The 21,257-nt window shown below is 64.0% G+C and overlaps 1 protein-coding gene and 2 non-coding genes across 4 annotated transcripts; 1 reads left to right on the top strand and 2 right to left on the bottom strand.

Moving 5' to 3' along the window:
- Nucleotides 1-213: 213 nt before the first annotated feature.
- On the bottom strand, nt 214-19,670 carry PIK3C2B (phosphatidylinositol-4-phosphate 3-kinase catalytic subunit type 2 beta). Of its 2 annotated transcripts, XM_061454913.1 has the most exons (33): nt 19,622-19,670; nt 13,705-14,675; nt 12,354-12,454; nt 12,079-12,233; nt 11,863-11,983; nt 10,132-10,243; nt 9,943-10,022; nt 9,805-9,868; nt 9,468-9,614; nt 9,203-9,236; nt 8,722-8,917; nt 7,500-7,622; nt 6,616-6,783; nt 6,404-6,515; nt 6,183-6,325; nt 5,438-5,626; nt 5,243-5,336; nt 5,044-5,138; nt 4,785-4,965; nt 4,557-4,664; nt 4,382-4,474; nt 4,160-4,289; nt 3,626-3,762; nt 3,350-3,519; nt 3,090-3,246; nt 2,889-2,998; nt 2,588-2,789; nt 2,337-2,461; nt 2,144-2,261; nt 1,913-1,994; nt 1,723-1,829; nt 1,510-1,638; nt 214-1,015 (listed from the first exon to the last, which is right to left on the bottom strand). In XM_061454913.1, the coding sequence occupies exons 2-33, from the start codon at nt 14,602-14,604 to the stop codon at nt 827-829; spliced, it is 4,872 nt and encodes a 1,623-aa protein (XP_061310897.1). In that variant the 5' UTR covers nt 14,605-14,675; nt 19,622-19,670; the 3' UTR covers nt 214-826. The 2 variants fall into 2 exon arrangements, with proteins under 2 accessions (XP_061310897.1, XP_061310896.1); XM_061454912.1 differs by lacking the exon at nt 19,622-19,670 and having other exon boundaries at nt 13,705-15,638.
- Nucleotides 19,671-20,714: 1,044 nt separating this feature from the next.
- TRNAK-UUU (transfer RNA lysine (anticodon UUU)) lies at nt 20,715-20,787 on the top strand. Its single transcript has one exon. It is a non-coding gene; the product is annotated as a tRNA-Lys (tRNA).
- Nucleotides 20,788-20,968: 181 nt separating this feature from the next.
- Nucleotides 20,969-21,041, bottom strand: TRNAK-UUU (transfer RNA lysine (anticodon UUU)). The gene has a single exon. It is a non-coding gene; the product is annotated as a tRNA-Lys (tRNA).
- Between the last annotated feature and the right edge of the window lie 216 nt (nt 21,042-21,257).

The following is a 21,257-nucleotide window of genomic DNA, read 5'->3' as shown; positions in this document are numbered from 1 at the left end:
TCCCTCCACACCCCCCCATCCCTCCAGCCCCCCCAACCCTCCATCCCCCCCCATCCCTCCAGCCCCCCCAACCCTCCAGCCCCCCCATCCCTCCAGCCCCCCCCAACCCTGCAGCCCCCCTCATCCCTCCATCCCCCCTCATCCCTCCATCCCCCCAACCCTCCATCCCCCCCCATCCCTCCATCCCCCCCCATCCCTCCAGCTCCAGCTCCAAGTTAAAACTTTTAATATAAAGGTTCAGTTCATTCTTCTCGATCCTGAGAAACTTTTCGTCCGTTTACGGAGCTCCTGCTGTAAACAAAGCACCACAGGCACCAAACCCGCCCCGGCGCAGCCGCCTCGGCCCCGGGGCCGCAGGGAGGACGGGAGACAGATGGAGGATGAGCTGGGTGATGGGTGTCCCACCAGCATGGGCACGGGCAGGGCACCAGCTGTCCCCACGGCACTGGGGGCTCAGCCCCATGGGACCGGCCCCGTGCCCAGCCCCAGCACACCGCTCACCTTTGGGAGCGACATCCCCAGATGGGAATGTCCCGGCTGGAGCTGTACCCCGAGCTCCGACCGTCCCCGTGCCTCCCCTCTCCTCCGCACCCGGTGCCCGGCCTCACGCTACTCGTTACTTAGAAAACAACTCCAATACAGATATCCCAACGGAAGAGTCCCCCCGTCCCCGCGGTCCTCCCTCCTCCCGCCCCGCGTTGCTCCCTTGACACAAGGTAAACTTCAAAGAGAAGCCGCCCACAGCAGCACCCATCGGTGCCCGGTCCCCACAGGCACATCCCGGGATGGGCAGAGCCGCGGGGTCCCCAGCCCCGGTGGTTGCCCCTCAGAGGGTGCCGTGGCCGCGGGACCCCAGGGCGAACCAGCCCATCTTCTCCTGCGCCAGGTCGAGGTCCCGCAGGCGGATGCCGACCTCCCCGAGCAGGATGTTCTCCCAGAAGCCTTCCTCACTCAGCACACTCAGGCGCAGCTCCCGCTGCTGCAGGTCCCCCCGCGGGATCCCATCATAGACCAGCTGGGGGGCAGAGTTGGGCAAACTCTCAGCTACAGACCCCTTGAGATCTCCCATCCCCATCTCCATCCCATTGCTATGCCCATCCCATTCCCATCTCCATCCCATTGCCACCCACATCCTCACCTCCATCCTCCCTCTCCATCTCCATCCCCATCCCCATCTCCATCCCATTCCTATCCCATCCCATTCCCATTCCCATCCTCACCTCCATCCTCCATCTCCATCCCCATCTCCATCCCATTCCTATCCCCATCCTCACCTCCATCCCCCATCCCCATCTCCATCCCCATCCCATCTGCATCTCCATTTCTATCCCCATCCCATCTCCATCCCCTTCCCATCCCTATCCCCATCCCCATCCCCATCCCCATCCCCATCCCCATCCTCATCCCCATCCCATCTCCATCCCCTTCCCATCCCCATCCCCATCCCTATCCCCATCCTTATCCCCATCCCCATCCCCATCCCCATCCCCATCCCCATCCCCATCCCACCATCTCATTGTAGGTGGGGTTGCAGGTTTTTCGGGCCACTTTGGTTTTCCTCTTGGTTGTTTTCTGGGGGTCAGGCAGCAGGTAGGTCTTGACATAGGGGTCAGGGTCATTGCCATCCTGCAACGGTGGCTGTGGGGCAGAGCCGGGGACACCCCGTGAGCACAGCAGAGGGGTGAACCTCCACCTCACTGCCACCGGGCACCGCACACGTACCAGCCCCCTGATGTGCATCACCATGATAAAGAGCTTGTTGTTCTTGTAGGAGATGGAGAGCTTCACCTCGCCACCAACCTTCCCCAGGGGCCGAGCCCACGTGGCATCTGGAGGAGAGGAGGGACATGGGTGGGATGGGAGCCTCTCGCTTCACCCTGTGCCGTGCCAGCACTGCCCCCAGCCCCCCTACCCGCTGCCTTCGGGGTCGGGTTGGTGCCGGCCGCTTTCTCGTCCCGTGGCAGGGGGTGGAAGAAGGTGTAGATGAGGTCACACTGCGGGGCAAGGAGGTGACGTTAGCCGCGAGCACATCCCGCACCACTCGGGACTGATGCTGGATGTGGTGCATCGACCCCCAGGCACCTCCCCACCTCTCCAGTGCCCCCAGCACCACCCCACCCTGCAGGGACCCCCGGCCCCGCACCTCTGCCACCTCGGGTGCGGCGTGGATGAGATGCCAGATGTACCCATTCAGCTCCTCCTTCCGCCGCTCGGCCGCCGCTTCGCCCCGCGACCGCCCGATGAGGAACCTGCTGGGGAAGCTGCAGGGACAGATGCTGAGCAGAGCCCGGGGGTGCTGGGGGGCCCCGAGGGTCCGTGGGGGGCTGTGGGGGTACCTGGGCAGCAGCGAGGAGGGGAAGAGGAGGCGCAGCTTGTTGTGCAGCTCCTGGAACTCCTCAAAGCTCCGCTGCACGAAGGTCACCTCGCCTGGGCCCTCCCGCTGCACCTTCACCACGTAGGTCTGCAGAGAGATGGGACGTGGAGTGGAGAGCCCAGGATGCCCTGGACCCATGCAGGGATAGAGAGGAGCATCAGGAGAGAGCCACCCAGGCAGCCCCTTCGCTTGCCCCTGACCGTCCCCACTCACGTAGCCCTTGCTGGGGTTGAAGACTCGCTCATGGCGGCAGAGGAAGATGTCGCGGATCCGGCCAGATGTCTTGATGGTGTGGGTGCGGGGGGCGAAGGAGAGGGTCGGGCGGGCATCAGAGCCCGTGAACTTCATCTGCGCCAGGTTGTGGATGAAGAAGTTGAGCTTGGTGGCCACGCTGCCCAGGCTCGACTCGATCAACCTGCAACGAGGCCACCACGCGCTCAGTGAGCCGAGCCGGTGCCTGCGTCCTCGGCTCCCTCCGTCCTCTCCTGCCCCTGCACACCCCAGTGTCTTCTACCTGGTGAAGTACGTGGTGGCATCAGCATCAGAGTCCTGTGGCCTCAGGGCATCGTAGACGTACTTGAGGTCCTCCAGGTCGGAGAGCTCGGGGATGCCACAGGACAGCATCTGGGAGGCAAGGCACAGATGAGGGCGAGGGGTGGCAGGAGGAACCCTCGATTGTTCCTGGTGGGAAGGGGTGCGCAGCCCCGGCTCTCACCAGCCCCAGCAGGTTGAGGAAGAGGTGGGTGTGCTTGCGGATCAGGTTGTAGGCTTGGCAGCACAGGTCAACGAAGTCATGGAAGCGACTGGAGGGTTTGTCCCCGCCGTTGATGACGTACGCCATGTCCGAAGTGAAGACAAACGGTGCCCGGTCCCTGTGTCGGGGAGGGACAGAAAGTGATGCCCAAACAGTGGTCACAAAGAGGGGGCTGCAGAGCAAGGGCTGGGGGGGATGGAGACCCCGGGGGCACTTCTCACCTCTTGATGTTGCCGAACATCTGCGCGTGGCCCAGGAACCTGCCGAAGTCGATGTGGAACATGTGCCCCGTGGTCTTGAGCATGATGTTGTCGTTGTGCCGGTCGCAGATCCCCAGCACGTAGGTGGCCACACAGCAGCCGGCACAGGAGTAGATGAAGTTTTCCACAGCCTGGGAAGAGAGGGAAGGAGCCAACCATGGAGAACGGGACGCGAGGGGGTCTCATCCCTGCTGAGTGGGGCACGAGCAGCGGAGACCCTGCCAGGCTCTTCCTCACCTTCTCATACTCATCCTCCCCAGGGTTGTGCTTCTGCAGCCAGTCTGCCAGGGGCCGGTCTTTGAAGGAGCCGGTCACGCCATGCTCCACCTGGATCTTGCGCAGGGTCTCGGCGTTGGGGATCATCTCCACCATGCCTGGCAGTGAGACAGCAGTGTGAGAGCACCCATCCCTCCTGAGGGCTGCCAAGACCCCAGCCCGCAGAGCACAACCCCTTGACTCCCCAGCCATTGACTGACAGCTGCAAAGCCATGCTCCTACAGATGGGCTGCTGGGTTCAGACCCAAAGTGGATCGCAGCTGCCCACAGCAGCTCCTCTCTAGCAGAGCCCCAGGACCTCCTGTGCTGTCGCTAGCCCAAGAGCATCATTAGTTTTAGACCTCAGAGCAGCTTTCAGTGTCTGAAGGATGTAAGGATGCTGGAGAGAGACCCTTCATCAGGGACTGCAGTGATAGGACAAGGAGTGATGGGTTCAGACTGAAACAGGGGACGTTGAGGTCGATGCCACCGGGGATGCCCTGATGCTGGGGTTACCTCGTCCACGGCCAGTGGAGAAGCAGCGGAAGATGACCATGCGCATGTCCAGCCCCTCCTGCACCCAGATCTTGTTCATGATCCGGATCATCTGCAGCGTCAGCATGTCCTGCCGCAGGTCGTCTCCGCACTGCGAGCCCGTGGGGAAGAGCCATAAGAGCCGGAGGGCAAAGCTGAGGCAGCCCCATGGGGCCGGGGCTGTGCTGGGGGTGCCGGGCTCACCTTGAAGATGACACGGATGTTTTCTCCCAGGGGATCAACGTTCTGGAAGGAGAGCTTGAGGGGGACCGCGTTGGAGTTGAAGTAGGAGCAGTCCTGCCGCAGGAGGAAGGCACAGCCCGTCAGGGTGAGCTGGGGGGGAGAGGAGCCCATCGAGCCCCCCGGCTCCAGCACTCACCCGGGGCACGATCCCCTTCACCAGCAGGCTGGGGCTGAGCGGCAGCCGGCACGACCCGTGTGCCTTGAAGAACTGCTTCACGTCCTCCAGCCCCTCACGAAGGATGCCCTGCAGGGTGGGTGGGCAGGGATGAATGGGCATGGATGGGGGGGGGCTGAGACACAGCCCAGGACCCCTCCCATCACCCCAGCTCCCTCCTGCACCCTCTCCTATGACCCCAGCACCCACCTGCCGCGCAGACGGCGCCGCGTCCCGCACTTGCTGGGCCAGCCTGGCCAGCATGCTGACGAGCAGGCACTGCCGGTCAAACTCCTCCCGCAGCCCCTTCCCGCAGCAGCACAGCAGAGCCGCCAGCAGGTACTGGTACCGGATGCTGAACTGCGAGTCCTTGAGGCCGTCCTTCAGCAGCCTGCTCGGAGCAGGGGCAGGCCGTGGTCAGGAGAGCCACAGGGTCCCCCCTCACTGTTCTCAGCCCCCCCGAACCTACCAGAAGAAGTAGTGGGTGATCTTCAGGTCACAGATCGCCCGCTTCATGAGGAAGCGCACCAGCGGGCTGTCCAGGTAGCACTCGTACTTCAGGGCCTGGAGCGGAGATAGTTTTGGGGCACAGCGGGACCAGCTTGCACCCCATGGCACATCCTGGTCCTACCATGCACCCCATGGCACATCCCCGTCCCACCACGCACCTGGACCAACTGGGGCAGGTAGTCCAGCAGCTCCGTGTCGGAGATGGAGTCAATCCACTGCACAGCCGTCCTCCTCACCTCCTGGTCCGGGAACCTGCAGCGGGGACAGGCCTCATGGGGGCAGCATCCCCAGCACCCCTCCTCCCATTGCAGAGTGTGCATCCCTGCGGCACCCGCAGCCCACCCGTGCCTTACGTGGCGTGCAGGAGCCCCAGGGCATCCTGGTGGCTCATGTAGGTCCACTGGCTGAGCAGGGCATAGATGTCGGGCAGGCAGCCCCACTCCCAGCTGGGTGCGCTGGCCAGCAGCATGGGCAGGGCACCGGGCGCCGCGTGGCAGTGGGACCGCTTCTCCCACAGCCGCTTGCGGTCCATGTCCATCAGCCTGGGGACAGGGTCAAGGATGAGGCCTGGGGCAAGGGAGGGGATGGCATTCCAACCCAAACCGTGACATGATTCTGCGATGGAGAGCGTGATCCTGCCTGTGTCCCCCTGGGCTGCTCTCTATGGGGCTGCAGGATGCTGGGGACTCCCCTCATCCCCACGCTGCACCCTGTCCCCGAGGGGATAGCCGGGAGCCCAGCACCCATGCCCAGGGGTGACTGAGTTGCTGCAGGGACATCCTGGCTGTCCCCTGAGGGACCCCTGGGCAGGTTTGCAACGAGGTCAGCCCTGCTCTGTGCAGCTGCCAACACTTGATCCTGTCGCTTATAACCAGTGCTGGATGACTCCTGGCCTGTGCCAGGCTGGATGAGAGGCTGGGCAGCTGCTCCCTTGGGGGGGAATGGAAAGACCCTGCCCAGGCACCCGGCTCTGGCAACACCAGGCTCCAGCATCATCCCCAGTGCCCAGCAAGGTCAGACACTGACACCCCCTGAGCTGTCACAGCAGGGTCCCCCCCCGCAGGGCGATGCCAGCATCACCCCCGGTCCATCACTTACCAGTAGAGAGATTTCTTCTGCATCGCCTCCCGCAGCTGGCGCTGATCCTCCTCCCCCAGGCTGCCGAACTCGTACCTGGGGCTGAGCTCAGCTGCCGGCGGGCTGGTGAACTTCACCTCGAAGGCAGACGTGGGGAAGTCGATCTGGGGCAGAGCAGAGGGTGAGTGGGAGCCGCACATGGGGCTCGGTGGGGGGGTGTCCCCAGGCCCCCCGGGACAGACCTGCAGGATGACACTGTCGGGCTGGTTGAAGTTGGGGGCGCTGGACCTGGCTCTGGAGTTGTCCTGGGTCGCCGGCCACAAGCCCAGGAGCTTCCTCCCGCAGGTCAGGACCCTGGAGGAGAAGGAAGGGTGAGGGCACCGCTGCGGTGATGCTGCCCCCGAGGCACCGGCCCCCCCCCCCGGCCGTGCCCCATGGGGGGTGCCCCACGTACTGCCTGAAGTTGAAGAGGGGGGTGGTCACCCAGCCCAGGGCCTCGGGGACGCGCCGCTGCCTGTTGGTGTCGGAGGAGCCCCCCGGGGGTGGGACGGGCACGGCGAAGAGCGTGAGGCTGAGCAGCGTCTCCCGCGGCAGCCGGTTCACCTGGACCGGGAAGCAGATCCTGCGGGAGAGCAGCCACGGCTCAGCCCTGCCGGGGACGGGACCCGAGCTCCCCATGGGCCGGCCGGACCCTGCCTGCGGGTGCCGAGTGTGTCCCCGGAGAGCCCAGCCCAGCGGCGCCCTTGCTGCTGGCACTGGGGGTGCCGCATGCCCCCAGCGCGGGATGAGGGCCCCACGACACGGGCAGGATGCAGCTGGGTTTGGGGAGCGCATCCCAGTGCCATGGAGGGTCCCCACCGCGCACTGACCTCGTCCCACGGCCAAGGGGGGCTACGTGGGACCCCGGGGCTGAGGCTCCTCTGCGATGCTCCCTGGGAGCCCAGGGTGGCAGCTACATCCCCGCCATGGGCAGCAGGGGCCGGGGCTGCGGGCACGGCTCCGCTCCCCGCCGGCCGCTCGGCGCCTGTCCTTGGGGGCTCCGGCACCTTCTAAAATTACCCCGTCCCATCCCCACCTCCCTGCGAATGCCCGGCCCGGGCTCGGCGCTGCCTCCCTGCCTGCTCCCGGAGCTATTCTGGGAGCAGATCCCCTTTCCCGGGACCAAACACGCAGGTCCAGGGCGGGCAGGGCTGCTGCTATTCCCAGGGATGACACAAGAGCTTCCAACACCCAAAACCGAGGGAGAGGTGCCGAGAGGAGCTGCAGGAGCAGGGCAAGAGGAAGGCTGGGTCTGGCACCGGGACCCCCTGTCCACCCCACGGCCGGGTGCTGCCTTACTGCTGGTCCCATATGATGAGGTGAAAGAGGTATTTGTAGACGTTGGCCTTCTTGGTGAGCAGGGGGCTGCACAGCTCCTTGCCACCGTGGCTGAGGGAGCAGGAGAGGTAGAAATCTTCATAGCTGCAAGAGGAACAGAGGGAGCTGTGAGCCGGGGGGGCTCAGCTGGGGCAGGGGAGCTGTGAGCTGGGGGTGCACCCCACCATGGGGCAGACCCACAGCAGTGGGGTGGGGAGGATGGGAGCTGCGTCTTCCTGAAGCTGGGCTTAGGAAAGGGGCTGTGCCAGGAAGGGGGTGCAGCGCTGGGCGCCTTGTCCCCATCACCATATGCCACCACACATACCATCACACGGGGCTGCTGGGGGGGCCCTCCCATGTGGCAGGTGCCGAGCCACAATCCAGGGAGGGCCGGGGTCAGGGGATGCCGGCATTTCCCAGGCTTCCCGCTTTGTTCGGAGCCACTCACCAAGGGGAATACATTAAGGGCAGGACAAAGGCAAGGGGTCCCCGGCGGGGTGGCTGCTGCTGGCGCCGGTGCCTCGCACACCCGGACCCCCACATCCCCCCTGCGTGGAGCTGGGAGCGGGTACAGGGCACCCGAGGCACAGAACAAAGGAGCACGTCGCTGGTGTGGGGCAAGGGCAGCCCATCCCTGCTGCACTGGGGCCATCTGTCACATCCCTGGGGTGATGCTGAGCCCGGCAGTGATGCTGCATCCCCAGGGATGCGTGGGGTTGGGACTGGTGAGCACGGCAGAGCCCTTCCTGCCCAGGAGCTCCAGCATCAGCTGCCTGTGAGCAACCCTCACTGCCTGCTGATCACCACACCCCAATATTCCTGCCCTTTAGGAGGCTTGGGGTGAGTTTAGCTCTTATTCCATCCATGCCTGCTGCATAGAGAACCATAGAATCCCAGACTGGTTTGGGCTGGAAGGGACCTTAAAGCTCATCCAGTTCCAACCCCTGCCACGGGCAGGGACACCTTCCACTAGAGCAGCTTGCTCCAAGCCCCTGTGTCCAGCCTGGCCTTGAGCACTGCCAGGGATGGGGCAGCCACAGCTTCTCTGGGCACCCTGGGCCAGCGCCTCAGCACCCTCACAGGGAAGAGCTTCTGCTTCAGATCCCATCTCAATTCACCTTTATCCCTCTCTGTGGGCCAGGGACAAGCTCCTCAGCCACGCAGGGCATGCAGAGGCTGAGCGGGGCCCTGGCAGAGCCCGTACCTGGCAGCCCAGGTGATGGGGATGCGGTGGGTGGCATAGACGGTGAAGGCGAGTGGGCAGGAGAGCAGGCGAGCCTCCCGCGCCGCGCCGTGCTCCCGGCTGCCCTGCACTGCCGGCTGGAAGTCCGCGTTGAAGGTGCTGCAGTAGAGCTCCACCAGGTTGAGGATGGCGGCCGTCAGGCTCTCCACAATCCTCTCTGCAGGGGTGACACGGGTGGTGTGGGGTGGTGGCCCCCCCGCCGCCCCCCACTGCATCCCACTGGGCTGGGGTTGGGATGCAGGAGGGAGCCTGGGCAGGATCCCCCAGGACAACGCAGTTTGAGAGGGAGGATCTCAGGCTTCCCGTTTTGCTGGGCTCATGGAACAACCTCCATCACCTCTTTCCTTAAACCAAAACCCTTTTGGCCTCACTAATTGAGGGGGTTGAAGATTAAAAGCACCAAGAACTTGAGCCCAGAAGGGGGGGAGGAGAGCACAAATACCTCGATTTTCCCTCTTGGCCAGAACATTTGGATCCTGTTGAGGAAAAAAGAGAAACCACCGGAGCAGCATCAGAGTGAGCCCTGGGGGGAGCCGCTCGCAGAGCCAGAGCCGTGTAACCAGACCCTGCCTGGGCAGGCAGCGGGGCCAGGCAGCGCCTGCTCCCAGCTCTTGAGGAATTTTCCATGTGGTGCGAAAGGAGGAAGCTGGGAACGGAGCCCGATGTGGGAACGCACTTCCCACCGGCGGGAAGTGCCCATCTCTCACCTTCTGGATTTTGGGCTGCATGCGGGAAGGGCAGGGGGGCATCTGGTTGAGCGCTGCTGTGATCTCCTGGGATTCCACAGCAGCCAGGGCATTGCAGATGGCCATGACTGACTGGATCACCCGTTCTGCCTTCAGCGGGAAGTCTCCCTGTGGAGGGCAAAGTGGGGGTGAGGCAGGGCCTCCAGCAGCCAAGGGCAAGGTGAACCAGTCTGCGCCATTGCCATGGCTTTACCCTTCCCTGATGCACCCTTAGAGCCCCATAACAAAAAGGGGAAAGAGACTGCAGTGAATGAGGGAAGGTGGCCCCCAAAATGCCCCCTTGGCCCCTGCTGCTCACCTCAGCTGCCAGGAAAGCATCCACCTCATTGTGGAAGGTGTCAAAGAGGAGGCTCAGCGCCTGCCTAGAGGACAGACAGCGAAGCTCAGCCCTGGCCAAGAGGGCACCCAGCACAGGGGACCAGTCCTGTCCCCCTACCTGCTGATGGTCTGCTTGATGGGCCTCTCCTGCAGGTGGATGTAGTGGTTGAGGGTGGAGGGGCTCTGGTCATCATTTGCCTGGAGATGGAGAGAGTGCGTTCGCCATTTCTGGGTGTTCCTGCAGAAGGGAGATGCCAGGGGCACCCCTGCTCTGCTCCCCACACTGGGGGGGAGAGGGGGCACCCACCGTGCGGGCCAGGTCACTACGCAGCCCCTTCCTCTTCATCAGCTGCAGGTTGATGTCCATGTCGAACTTCCTGCAGTGCTGGATGTACTCGTGGCTGCCCAGCGCGTGCTTGCTGCAGGGACAGAGCCGTCCCGGTGAGCACACAGCCCCTCTCCACCCCGTGGGGTGCCCCAAAACCCAACCCAGGATCCCCCATCCCAACGCCCTTCAGCCAGGCAGCGTTGGCTGGGCTCAGCCTGGCCGCAAAGGGATGTTTGTGCCACCGGGTAGCTTGTGCTAGGAAACGTAAAGAATAAGCTATTGTTTTCCCTCTTTCCCTTGTGCCCTCTGAAAACCTGGCACGATGGAGCCAGGAGAGGGTGTGGAGGAGCCCATCCTGCCAGGACCTGCCCTTGGATGTGTGGGAAGTGAGTGTGGACCCAAGGAGCTGGAGGATGCTCTGGCTGCATCAGCCTGGTCCCACCATGCCCACCAGCACGGGAAGCCCTCCTGGAGCTGATCCAGCCCTGTGTGGCAGAGCCATGGCAAGTTGCTGAGGGGTTACAGGAGCTCCAGGCAGGATGGAGCTGCAATGGCAAGAGGTGGAGGAAGGGTTGGGAAAGGCACCCTTGGGACTGGCATCCTGCACCCCGTGCCTGGTCCTGCTCCCTCTGTGCCTTGCCAAAGCAAAGGGGGAGCAGCTCAGGGTGGTTTGCAGAGCTCAAGTGCCCGGTGGCTCCACAGGGAGGGGTCTGGCACATCCAGCATCTCCTCAGCCACGGGAGGATGTGGAAAGAAAAGACTGGTGGCAAAAGGGATTTATGTCCCAGGCCTTTCCCAAAGCTCCTTTGAGACCCAGCAGCAGTGGGGAAAAGCTCGCCAGGGCCCGTCCCGCTCCGTGCCCAGGGTGCTGCTCCCACACAGTCAGGAGCTCCATCCCTTTGGGAAACTCCCTCCAAGCTGCCTGGATCCATCCTGCAGGGGGGCACTCCCGATGGGAATACCCCCTTCACGCAGCCCTGCCGCTCCAGAGGCAGGAGCTGGCTCCCTGCGCCCTCCGCTCCGGGGCCGCACAGGCTGAGCCATTCCCAGCCGCCCCTTTAGGGCCTAAACCAGCAGCTCCCGGAGCCCATGGCAAAGCTCCCACAGCTTTCCCATGGCCCAGCCAGGCCCAGGGCAGCACTCCAGCAGCAGGAGCTGGCTCGTGCGTGCCTCACACGCAAGGCTCCTGCACCTTCCTCTGCAGAGCTCTCCCGAGCTGCAAGACGCCCAAATCCCTATGGAAATGCAGCCTTCTCGCAGGACAGGCAGCGGGAGAGGGAGGTATCTGTGCGGATCTCCATCCCCATCACCGCAGTCCTGATGCTCTGTGCCCTCGCACTGCTCCCGACATGTTTCTTTTCCACCTCTGCCTGTAATTCCCCCAGGAACATGGAGAAGCCAGGCTCTGTCACTCCAACCATGACGTGGCTGTTCTTAATGCTTCTCCAAAGAGCTTGTTTAGCAGCTCCCCGGTTTTCAGGCCTTCTCCAGGTGCACGGGGGTCAGTGTGATGGATACCCTGCCACCGGGAGAGATGCTCCCACGACACACCAGAGCATCACCATGGCTTGGGAGGCAGGAGACGGAGCGGAGAGGCTCCTGCCGGGATCAGCCCCGGCCATCCATCACACCCTGCTGCGGCTACACATGGGCCAAGTGTGAGCCCGGGAATGCTGAGGGTGTGCTGTGTGCCCCCCCCCCGACACTCACTTCTGCAGGAACTCCTCCAAGCCGCAGATCTTGAGCACAAAGTCCTCGACGTCGATGCTGTGCAGCTCATCGTGTGTGTAGCACAGTGCCTGGTAGATGAGCAGGTCCACGGTGGAGGAGCCTGCGGGGAGGAGCAGCAGCACCGTGGGACCCCCCTCAACCTTCCCCCGGGGGTTTGGGGCTCGCTGCAAGGGGGAGGGACAAGGGAGCACTCACAGTCGCAGGTGAAGGTGAGGGGCTCCCGCAGGCTGTCACACACCACCGTCACCTTCAGGCTCACGCCATGGCCAAGCTGCTCGGGGCTGAGGTTCACAGCGCTCCACACAAGGCCAGTCAGGGAATAGTCCTGGGTGCTGTAGCTGGAGCGCAGCCTGGCGAGGCAGGGACACGTCAGGGGTGCTGCCCTGCTTTGGGGCTCACCCCGGTCCCCCGAGCACCCCATGTGTGGGCCGCCCTGCAGCAGGAGGCCCCAGCCCCATGCGGGTACTCACACATCCAGCATGTGGCAGAATGCAGCCACCTCCTCGTCCCGCTCCTCCGACACCTCGAAGAGCTCGTAGCCATTGGCGAAGGAGTGTGGCCGGGGGGCAACCTGTGGGGCAGAGCACGAGCCCATGACCTGGCTGCAGTGTCCTTGGGGGACTCCAGCCCATTGCCCCACGGTTACAGCTCCCTGCTACAGCACCGGGCACGCAGAGACTGTGTGCACGCGGTGCTGCTGCGGCTGGGGGAGGGCAGTGCCGGGGACACGTGGTAGAGACAGGACATGGGGTGCTGGGTTCCAACTGGAACAGGGGACGTTCACCTTGGGGATAAGGCAGAAGCTCTTCCCTGTGAAGGTGCTGAGGCGCTGGCACAGGATGCCCAGAGAAGCTGTGGCTGCCCCATCCCTGGAAGAGCGCTGCCCATGCCTATGCCCATCTCCTGCTGCTGTGGCGCCGGGGCAGGATCCCCACACACTGGGGTCCCTGGGCCTCCATCGCCCTTCCCCAGTGAACAACGGCCCCACTGCCAGACAATGAACCCAGGCAGTGGGGGGGGGGGGGGGGGGGGGGGCAGAGCAAGGTGGGGGCAGAGCAAGGTAGGAGCAGAGCAGCCCCTAACGAAGGGGTTGATGCTCTTTGTCAATGAGCCCCTGGCATTGAGGAGTGCCCTACACAGCCTCCCCCTGGCCCCATCTGTGTCCCTGCTCGCCGGGGACAGGGAGGTGACCTCGGCCCTCATTGATCCCCTCCTCTTGCTGGGGGCAGGATGAGCTGTTCCAGAGCCAGCAGCAGGCACCCAGCAGCCCCCAGGAGGGGCAGCAGCAGCCCCAGCGCCTTGTGCACAGCGGGGACACATCCTGCTGCTGCTCGGGGAGAGGACGAAGGGAGCTGGGCTCAGGGAGGCTGCTGCGAGCCCAAGAGGAAAGCGATGGCCTGGCTCTTGGGAGAAGGCTCCCGGCTGTTCCCAGAGGATGTGGGGACCCCTCAACACGAGCCTGCTGTGAACCCCCTGCAGCACAGCCCGAGGCAGCGGCTCCTGTGCCCTGGAGCTGCAGGACCCTCGTGTCCTTGGTTCCCGGCCCTGGATCACCCCCCCGAGGGCTCTGCACCATCCTGCACCCCTTGGGGAGCTGCACAACCTGGGACGGGCTCATTGAGCCCCAGGGACGGCGTCTCAGAGCATGGATGCCTCTGACCAGGGTGCAAACATGACTGGGGAGCCCCAGGGACGGGGCAAAGAAAACCAACCCTGAGCACAGGAAACGCAGCGAGTGCACGGCCCCATTGGCAACCTCCCAGCTCCGCCACTGCCCCAGCTCCAGCCCAGCCCCATACCAGGAAGACAAAAGCTTCTCACTGGGTCGCCGGAGATCCTGCGGTTCTTGTTGGGTGCCAGGTTCTTCCTGCTGCTGAAGCGGGACCCGTACATCCGCGGGGGCACCTGCGGGGGCATGGTCTTGCTGCGCGCCACCGGCTTCCCGCTCAGCTCCTTCTCGAAGATGCCTCTGCCCTCCTTCCAGCCGCGGGCAGCTTCGCGCAGCACCTCCGACTCGTAGGTGGCCTTCAGGTTGAGGCAGGTGATGGCATCGTTGATGCCGTACGGGTCCTCCTCCGAGATGCGGCGCCCGAGCAGCTTCCCGTGTGCGCGCTCCTGCGCCGCCGAGAACGTGTTGACGTCCCTGGGCTGGGGTCCCTTGGTGGAGGACGGGGGGGACCCCTTCCCCGGGCGCTGGGTGCCCTCGGGGGAGCTCCACAGCAGGTGCCGGGGGGGCAGAGGGGGCGGCGAGAGCTTCTTCGGGGAGCTGCTGCTGCCATTGTGGGGCTCGGTGCCGTTGAGGGGCTCCCCAAGGAAGTCCCCCCCCGGCCCCTCGAGGATGTATAGGTACTCCCCAGCCAGAGGCCCCTTCAGCCAGGGCTGTGGGTCCAGAGGCAGGGGGCTGGGGCCGGCAGGGGGGGCTCCGGGCACGGGGGCACTGTCGGGTACCAGTGGGACATTGTAGCTGAGCAGGGGGTCAGAGCCGGAGAGGCCCCGCGCCGCTTTGATGCCAGTGCAGCCGCTCCTGTCCGCAGGCTCGTCCCAGGAGATGAGGGGCTGGTCCCCGTGCTGCCGGGCCCGGCTCTCCTCCTTGTCCTGCCGCAGGCGGGATAACGCGTCGTATTCCATCTGCAGCGCCTCGGCCAGCGCCAGCTCCTTGCGGCTGATGCCCACCGACTCCAGGGACTGCCAGTGCTCCCCATTGCCGCGCGTGGAGGACATCGCTCCGGGGCCCAGGACCTCTTCCTGCCGGGCGCAGGGTCAGGAGGAAGGCATGCTGCACCGCCGGCCACCTGGGCATGGGGAGAGGTGAGGGTTAAGCTCAGGGTCTAGCTGGAAAAATGGCTTCCATGGGGACCTGACAGGCCGGGAATGTTCCCCTTCACCAGCACTTCGGTCCCTGCTGGCTGCTGTGGGCTTTTCCTGGAAAAGGAGGAATCCCAAAGGCTGGCAGTGCTCCTGGAGGCTGAGCAAAGAAAACGTGCTTTTAACCCAAAAGCAATAAAACAAAACCCATTTCTGGTGGCTGACAAAGCCACAATCCCAGTCCCGTCTCCAAGAGAAGCATCGGCAGCTCGCTGAGGTCCTGACAGAGAAACAATCCCACCTGGCAGAGCTGAGGCTCCGTGTGTGCCAATGGGATGCAGCCAGACCCGCACCAGGGCAGCCGGGATGCGGGAATGGGGATTGGGATAGAGATGGGGATAGGGATGGGGTTGAGGATGGAGATAGGGATGTGGATAGGAATGGGGAGGGGATGGGATTGTGGATACAGATAGGGATGGGGATGGGGAGGAAGGCTCAGCCTGCACCAGGCACAGCAACCCCATGGTGCCAACGCCAGCCAGAGAAGAGCATCTCGAGCAGGTGGCTCAGCCCCTTCCCTCCGCAGCTGCACCAGGACAATGCAAATCCACATGGAAAAGCCCCGACCTCTCCTGGTCGCCCTCCAAGTCCTCGGGCAGGGGCAGGACCGGAGCTCAACCAGCACCTCCCGCTTCAGGATCCTGCCCTGTTCCCACCCAACGCCCATCCCATTACAAACACGACTCTGGACTGGGAGCTCCGGAGGCAGGAATTCCAGAGCCGCAGACACAAGCAGAATTTCTCCCTCTTTAAAACCCCACTGCTAATAACAGGGATCATTTTCTGACTTGGAATTTCCTGGCATTCGCCATGGTCACGTCAGCCTCAGGGGATCCATCCCGCCTGGGATTCCACCCTCCATGGAGATCCGCAGGAGGGAAACCCCCTTGTTCCCTGGAGCCCCTTTGCCCTAAGCTCTGAACGAGTTTAACACAACTTTCTTCCCAGTTTGCACCGCAGGGAGGCTGCAGCTTTGCAGGGACCCAGAGAGGCACATCCCTGCTGTGACCCACCAGGAGCTGCTGCTGTGTGAGGGATATCTCTCCATCCCTGTGCTGCTCAGGTTCATGAAGTCAGCCTTCCTGTGGGCACAGCCCTTGAGAATCATGGAATGCTTTGGGTTGAAGGGACCTTAAAGCTCCTCCAGCTCCAACTGCTGCCCTGGGCAGGGACCCCTTCCACTGGAGCAGCTTGCTCCAAGCCCCTGTGTCCAACCTGGCCTTGAGCACTGCCAGGGATGGGGCAGCCACAGCTTCTCTGGGCACCCTGTGCCAGCGCCTCAGCACCCTCACAGGGATGACCCCAGCCCTTGTGCAAAGAGATGAGCATCAGTTTGGGGGCAACTTGAGGCACTCAGCAGCCAGCTCCCAGCATCTCCCAGGATCCCACAGGATCCCACAGCAGAGCCAAGGCTCCAGCCAGGGACAGGGACAGGAGCCCAGGACAGAGCTGCAGGGACCTCCTGTGCACCCCAGCTCCCCCCATCCCTCCCTCCCTCCCTTCCCCTCGCAGGCAGCTGTGCTGGGAGCAGCTCTGAGATGTCCAAAGCATCTGGGAAGCCATCAACCACCTGAGGGTGAGGAGCAGAGCGAGCCCTGAAGTGGCAGTCCCTGATGGGGAGCTGGGGATGGAGGTTGTGCCTCTCAGGGACACAGTTCACACCCGTTTATAACCCTGTGGAGGGAGGAGCGGCCAGGAATAGGATAAAGCAGCAGCCTTCACCTCCGGGCCTGCAGGTCCATCCACCCATCCTGGTGCTCCCCTGCAGCAGGGCTGTGCTCCCAGCACCTCCTGCCCGGGTAGGAGGATGCCGGCGGCTTCCCTGCCTTGGGATCACTGAGCATTGCATCCCTGAGGCCATCCTCCAGCAGCGGGGATGCTCCAAGGTCTGCAAAGCAGAGCCAGACCCACACAGGTGGTGACATGGAGGGGACAGACTCCCAGGGCCCCCCATCAGCACCAGCACGACAGCCCCAGCTCCTCCGGCTCCAGAGGAAACTCTCTGGTCTCAATTTGCTTCCCTTTCAAAATGGGATGGAAATGGAGCATTTTTGGACCTCTCAAGCAGCGTCATGGCCAAGGAAACCCCTTTGGGTGAGCCCCAGTATTCACCCTGGTTTGGAACTGGAGCTCCCACAGGGAACCTGCTATTGGAAACTGAAACTGAAACCCAGGGAATTTAATCCCTGGAGCCACACTCCGCACAACCCAAACGCAACAAAACCCAGCCTCCTGAGGTGCTCAGTGTGAATGGATCCATTCCCTCCCAGACACTTCCAGGCAGCTCTGCCTATTCCCATCCACAAGTCAAGGAACTTGTGGGAGCTTCCAAAGGGGGTCTGGAGCTGGTTCCCCCCAGCAGCGTGACGGGAAGGACCTGGAGCTAATCCCTGCCCACCAGGATCCAGCCCCACAGCAGGGTTCCTGCAGGCTGGGTATGAAGGACACGGCTCCTTCCACACACCCCACAACCTCCCACGGCCGGGGCAGGTCTGCAATGAGGAGACCCCCCCCCAGTCCGTGCTGTGCAGCAAAACAACGCCAGGCAGCTGCCATCCTGCACGCACCAGACCCTGGGAACAGCCGGAGCCACTCGCTTCCAACCTGTTGCCTTATGGCAGGAATTCCTTCCTCTTCCAGCCGATATGTCTCCTTGTTAACAGCCCAGCAAAGCCCAGCCCGGTCCAAGCTCTCCGGGGCAGGCAGGATGTGAAGCTGCACGATGCCAAAGGCTCTTCCATCATTTTAATACGTATTTCCCCCCTCGGGAGGAAATCCTGCCCTGGGAAGAGGGGTTGGGTTTGGGATGGGAATGTCCCTGGTGTGACTGGGGGCAGCCGAAGAAGGGAGCTCTGCAGAGGCACTACCTGGAGCTGAGCCCACCATGGGGCTGATGGAGGGGACAATGGGGTGTCCCAGACTGGCATAGGGGAAGAAGAGGGGACAACAGAGCCCTCCTGGGCAGCCAAGGTTCGACAGCCCCGTGCTCAGCTCCATAGGAGATGCTTCACTTCACCCAGCGCCTGCAAACCGATGGGAGCACAGAAAAGAGCAAGCGGGGTCCCTTCCACTGCTGCATCCCCATCACCGAGACACCCGGTGCCTCCTCCTCCCTGGCTCGGGGAACACAGACACAGCCAGACTGGGAATGAGCCAACCCTGGCTGCTCCCGCACCCAGCACCCATCCCCAGAGCCATGTATCTCGGTGCTCAGCCTCCCCAGGGCATGCCAGGGACAGGTTTGCAGCTCCGGCACTCGGCTCCTATGCAAATCTCTGCTTCCCCCGGCACCGCGGCTGCCTGCACGGCAGCGCGGGTGTGTGTGCACCCACCGGCTGCAGCCCTGCATGCACAGCCTGCAGCAGCACGCTGCCCTCCCTGCCTGCATCCCTGCCTGCGCTGCCCTCCCTGCCTGCATCTCAGCACCCCAGGTGAGCCCCAAGGGATGGATCCTGCTGCCGTGATTCCAGTCATCCCAGTGCCACACGCTCTGCAGGGCTCTCCCTGCCCCAGCTGCTCCTACAGCGAAGCCTCAAGGTGCTGGAGCCACTGGGGTGCACCCCTCTGCCCACAGCACCCTGTTGGGGTGCAGGGAGGTGCTGGCTGGCCCCACACCGCAGGACCCAGTCTGCAATAGGAACCAAGTCCTTATGCTGTTCAGTGCTGCTGTGCCTGCAGGGTGGGAGAGAGCTGCAGCCCAAGGACACAGCAGAGACACAGGCTGGACACACGCCTGCGTGCACCCAGCGCATAGGGAAACCCCCCACTTGGGATGGGACCACAAATGCTGCGAGCCCCAGCATCACTGCCCCATCCTGCCCCACAGCCGGGATGCTGGCATGCACTGCCTGCACGTGTGTCCTTAGCATGCACCAGGCCATGCTTGCACACACACACAGAGCACCTACTCATACCTTAGTGTGTGAGGAGGGCTGGTGCCTGGCCTGGAGAAGCAGCTCTTTTTGGCTGCTTTTGGGCCCTGGCAGCAGCATGGATGCTCTCCCTGCTCTGGCTTCACTTGATACTGAGGATGGTGCTCCCGAGGCGAGGTGGGGCTGGCGCCTTCCTGGTGCAGTTAACGCAGGGGCCAGCACCCCATTTATTTCCATCACCCCCAGCTCCCTGCTGCCCATCCCTGTGCTCTGAGAGGAAAACACTGATTTTCCCTGATAACAGCAGTGCTGGTTCCCGCGGCCCAGATCCTGCCTGGCCTTACACACACGAGCAGCTGCGGGGAAGCCGCTCCATCCCCTTGCTCAGGGGTAACGGCTCCCAGACCTCTGGAGCTCACTCCTAAACACACGCGTGAGCCAGTTCAGGATGCAGAGCACGGCCCCGCAGGGGCAGCTGGAGCATCCCGGGAGCGCCCCCCGTGGCTTCGGTGCCCTGTGCTTGTCCCCGTCCCCATCCCCATCCCGCTGGGGGGTCTCTAACACGATGGGAGACGACAGGACCTCGCCCCCCCCCCCCCCCCCCCCCTCCGCTTTGCAGATGAGGAACTTTGCACTTTGATGGCTCCGTTCCATTGTTCTGCACATAAAAATCACCCCAGTTCCCTCCCCCCTCCCGGGCCGGGTCAGGAGCGCGGGGTCCGGCTCCGGGGGTGTCGCTCCCGGTCCCCCCTATGCCCCCGCCCAGCACCGCCCCTAGTGCTGGGGGGGGGACTCCGGAGTGCCGGGACTGTGCTGGAGCCTCGGGGTGGCGCTGCCCAGCTCCCCCGGAGGGGGGGGGTGAAATCACGGCTCTCGGTACCGGCCCGTTCCGGTATTTACCATTGTGCAAAGGGGGAGCCGCGGTGGGAGCACGGGGGGGCCCCTCCGGGCCGCCCCCCCCTCCCCTCCCCGTGCGCGTGCCCCGGTCCCCGCAGCCCTACCTGCTCCGAGCGGGCGGCGGCGGCGGGGCCGCGCCGCGGCGGCGGCGCGAGGAGGAGGAGGAGGAGGAAGGAGGGAGGAGGGACGAGGGAGAGCAGCGGACAATGGCGGGGCGCAGCGCGGCGCGGGGCCATCTCCCGGCGGGCCGCAGCATTGCACGGAGCGGGGTCCCCCCAGGGCGTGCCCGCGGTGCTCCCGGCTCCCCCCACGGCGGAGCTCCCTGAGCCCCGCTGCGCTGCTGAGGCAGCCGAGAGTCCCCCGGCTGCGGGGGCCGTGCTCCCACCGCGGCAGCCAGTCCCCGGAGCACGCTATGGGCAGCGGTGGATGTGGTGTGCTCCTGCGGGCGGCCGGCGCTGCCAGGCGCTCACTGGGGGGGGTTGTGGTCACTCCCAAAACCCCGGCACCACGATGGAGAGCCACAAGCTGGGCTGGGAGGGCTGCGGGTCACAGCCCGTGGTTTGGGCTCAGTTGTGGCCGAGTGTAATTCCAGCCTCCCTGCTCACTGGAGATCCCTCACCAGGAGGTGGGAGGATGGAGAGAGGTTGTGGTGGGATTCACAGTGCCGTGCAGGGAGCTGGGACCTGGGGGTCCCCTGGTGCAGGTGGGCATCTCCAAGCCCTGATGGAAGAATGACCCCAACCAGCACCACAACTGCCTGTGAAACCACATGGGAACCATGGAGCTGAGCTGGGTGGCTGCAGAAATCACATCCCAGTGTCCCCTGCCCTGGGCAGATTATTCTTTGTCCTCCTCGAACCTAGTCTAACCCCCTCCAGAACAGCCATCCCTGCTGCACCCCGCTTTGCTGTGGGGGAAGAGGCAGATGGACCCACGGCTGTCAGTGAGGACCCCCGTCTGCCCATCAGCCCACCACACACCTCCATCAGGGACCAAGAAGGGAAACAGCCCTTGCTGGGTTATTGGAACCCGGAGCTGTGCCATCACCGTGGCATCGGTGGCTTGGATGGAGAGTGTCCGAAGGAACGTGGGCTGCAGGAGGGGGCAGGCAGAGGAGCGAAGGTAGCCATGGAGCGAAGGCAGCCGTGGAGCGCGTGGGCAGCGGCATGTATAGGCAGAGGAAAGAACGTCGTCAGAGCCCGGATAGCTCAGTCGGTAGAGCATCAGACTTTTAATCTGAGGGTCCAGGGTTCAAGTCCCTGTTCGGGCGATTGCTTTTCGTTCGGTTTTATTTTTCCCCTTCCTTTCACAATGATTTTTCCCCTCCTCAAAACCCATTTTCCCCCCGGCAGGAGCGGCTCCTACCTCCCGTGGGTCCCGGGCAGTGCCGGAGGGGGGGAATAAAAATATAAACCCACAATAAAGTATAGGAGGTGAAGAAAAATCGCAGTCGCCCGAACAGGGACTTGAACCCTGGACCCTCAGATTAAAAGTCTGATGCTCTACCGACTGAGCTATCCGGGCTCTGCGAGCGCTTCGCGTGGCCCGGTCTTATCAGTCCGCGCGGGCGCGAGGCGGGGCTCGTACCCGGCCGAGGGAGGAGTGCGGGGCGGCTCGTACCGGGCTGAGTGGGCTCGTACCGGGCCGAGGGGGCTCGGGCCGGGCCGGGCCGGGCGCGGTGGCTCCGCCCGTTGTCCCGCGGCTCCGGAGCGGGGTTCGCGCGGGGCGGGGGGGACACGC

The sequence above is a fragment of the Pezoporus flaviventris genome, unplaced genomic scaffold (assembly GCF_033815535.1).
Source record: "Pezoporus flaviventris isolate CSIRO_AGI_PZ_B2104156 unplaced genomic scaffold, CSIRO_AGI_Pfla_v1 ptg000017l, whole genome shotgun sequence".
NCBI lineage: Eukaryota > Metazoa > Chordata > Aves > Psittaciformes > Psittacidae > Pezoporus > Pezoporus flaviventris.
The sequence above is the reverse complement of the archived record's forward strand: the minus strand, read 5'-3'. Positions and strand labels throughout refer to the sequence as shown.

Bases quoted from the DNA above. Each gene is read 5' to 3' on its own strand.
- PIK3C2B (XM_061454913.1), bottom strand. From the start codon at position 14,604: ATGTCCTCCACGCGCGGCAATGGGGAGCACTGGCAGTCCCTGGAGTCG. The intron at 12,234-12,353 runs GTGAGTACCCGC...CTGCCTCGCCAG, and splicing joins TTCTGCCACATGCTGGATGT to GCTGCGCTCCAGCTACAGCA. The intron at 4,475-4,556 runs GTGAGTGCTGGA...CTCCTGCGGCAG, and splicing joins TGAAGGGGATCGTGCCCCGG to GACTGCTCCTACTTCAACTC.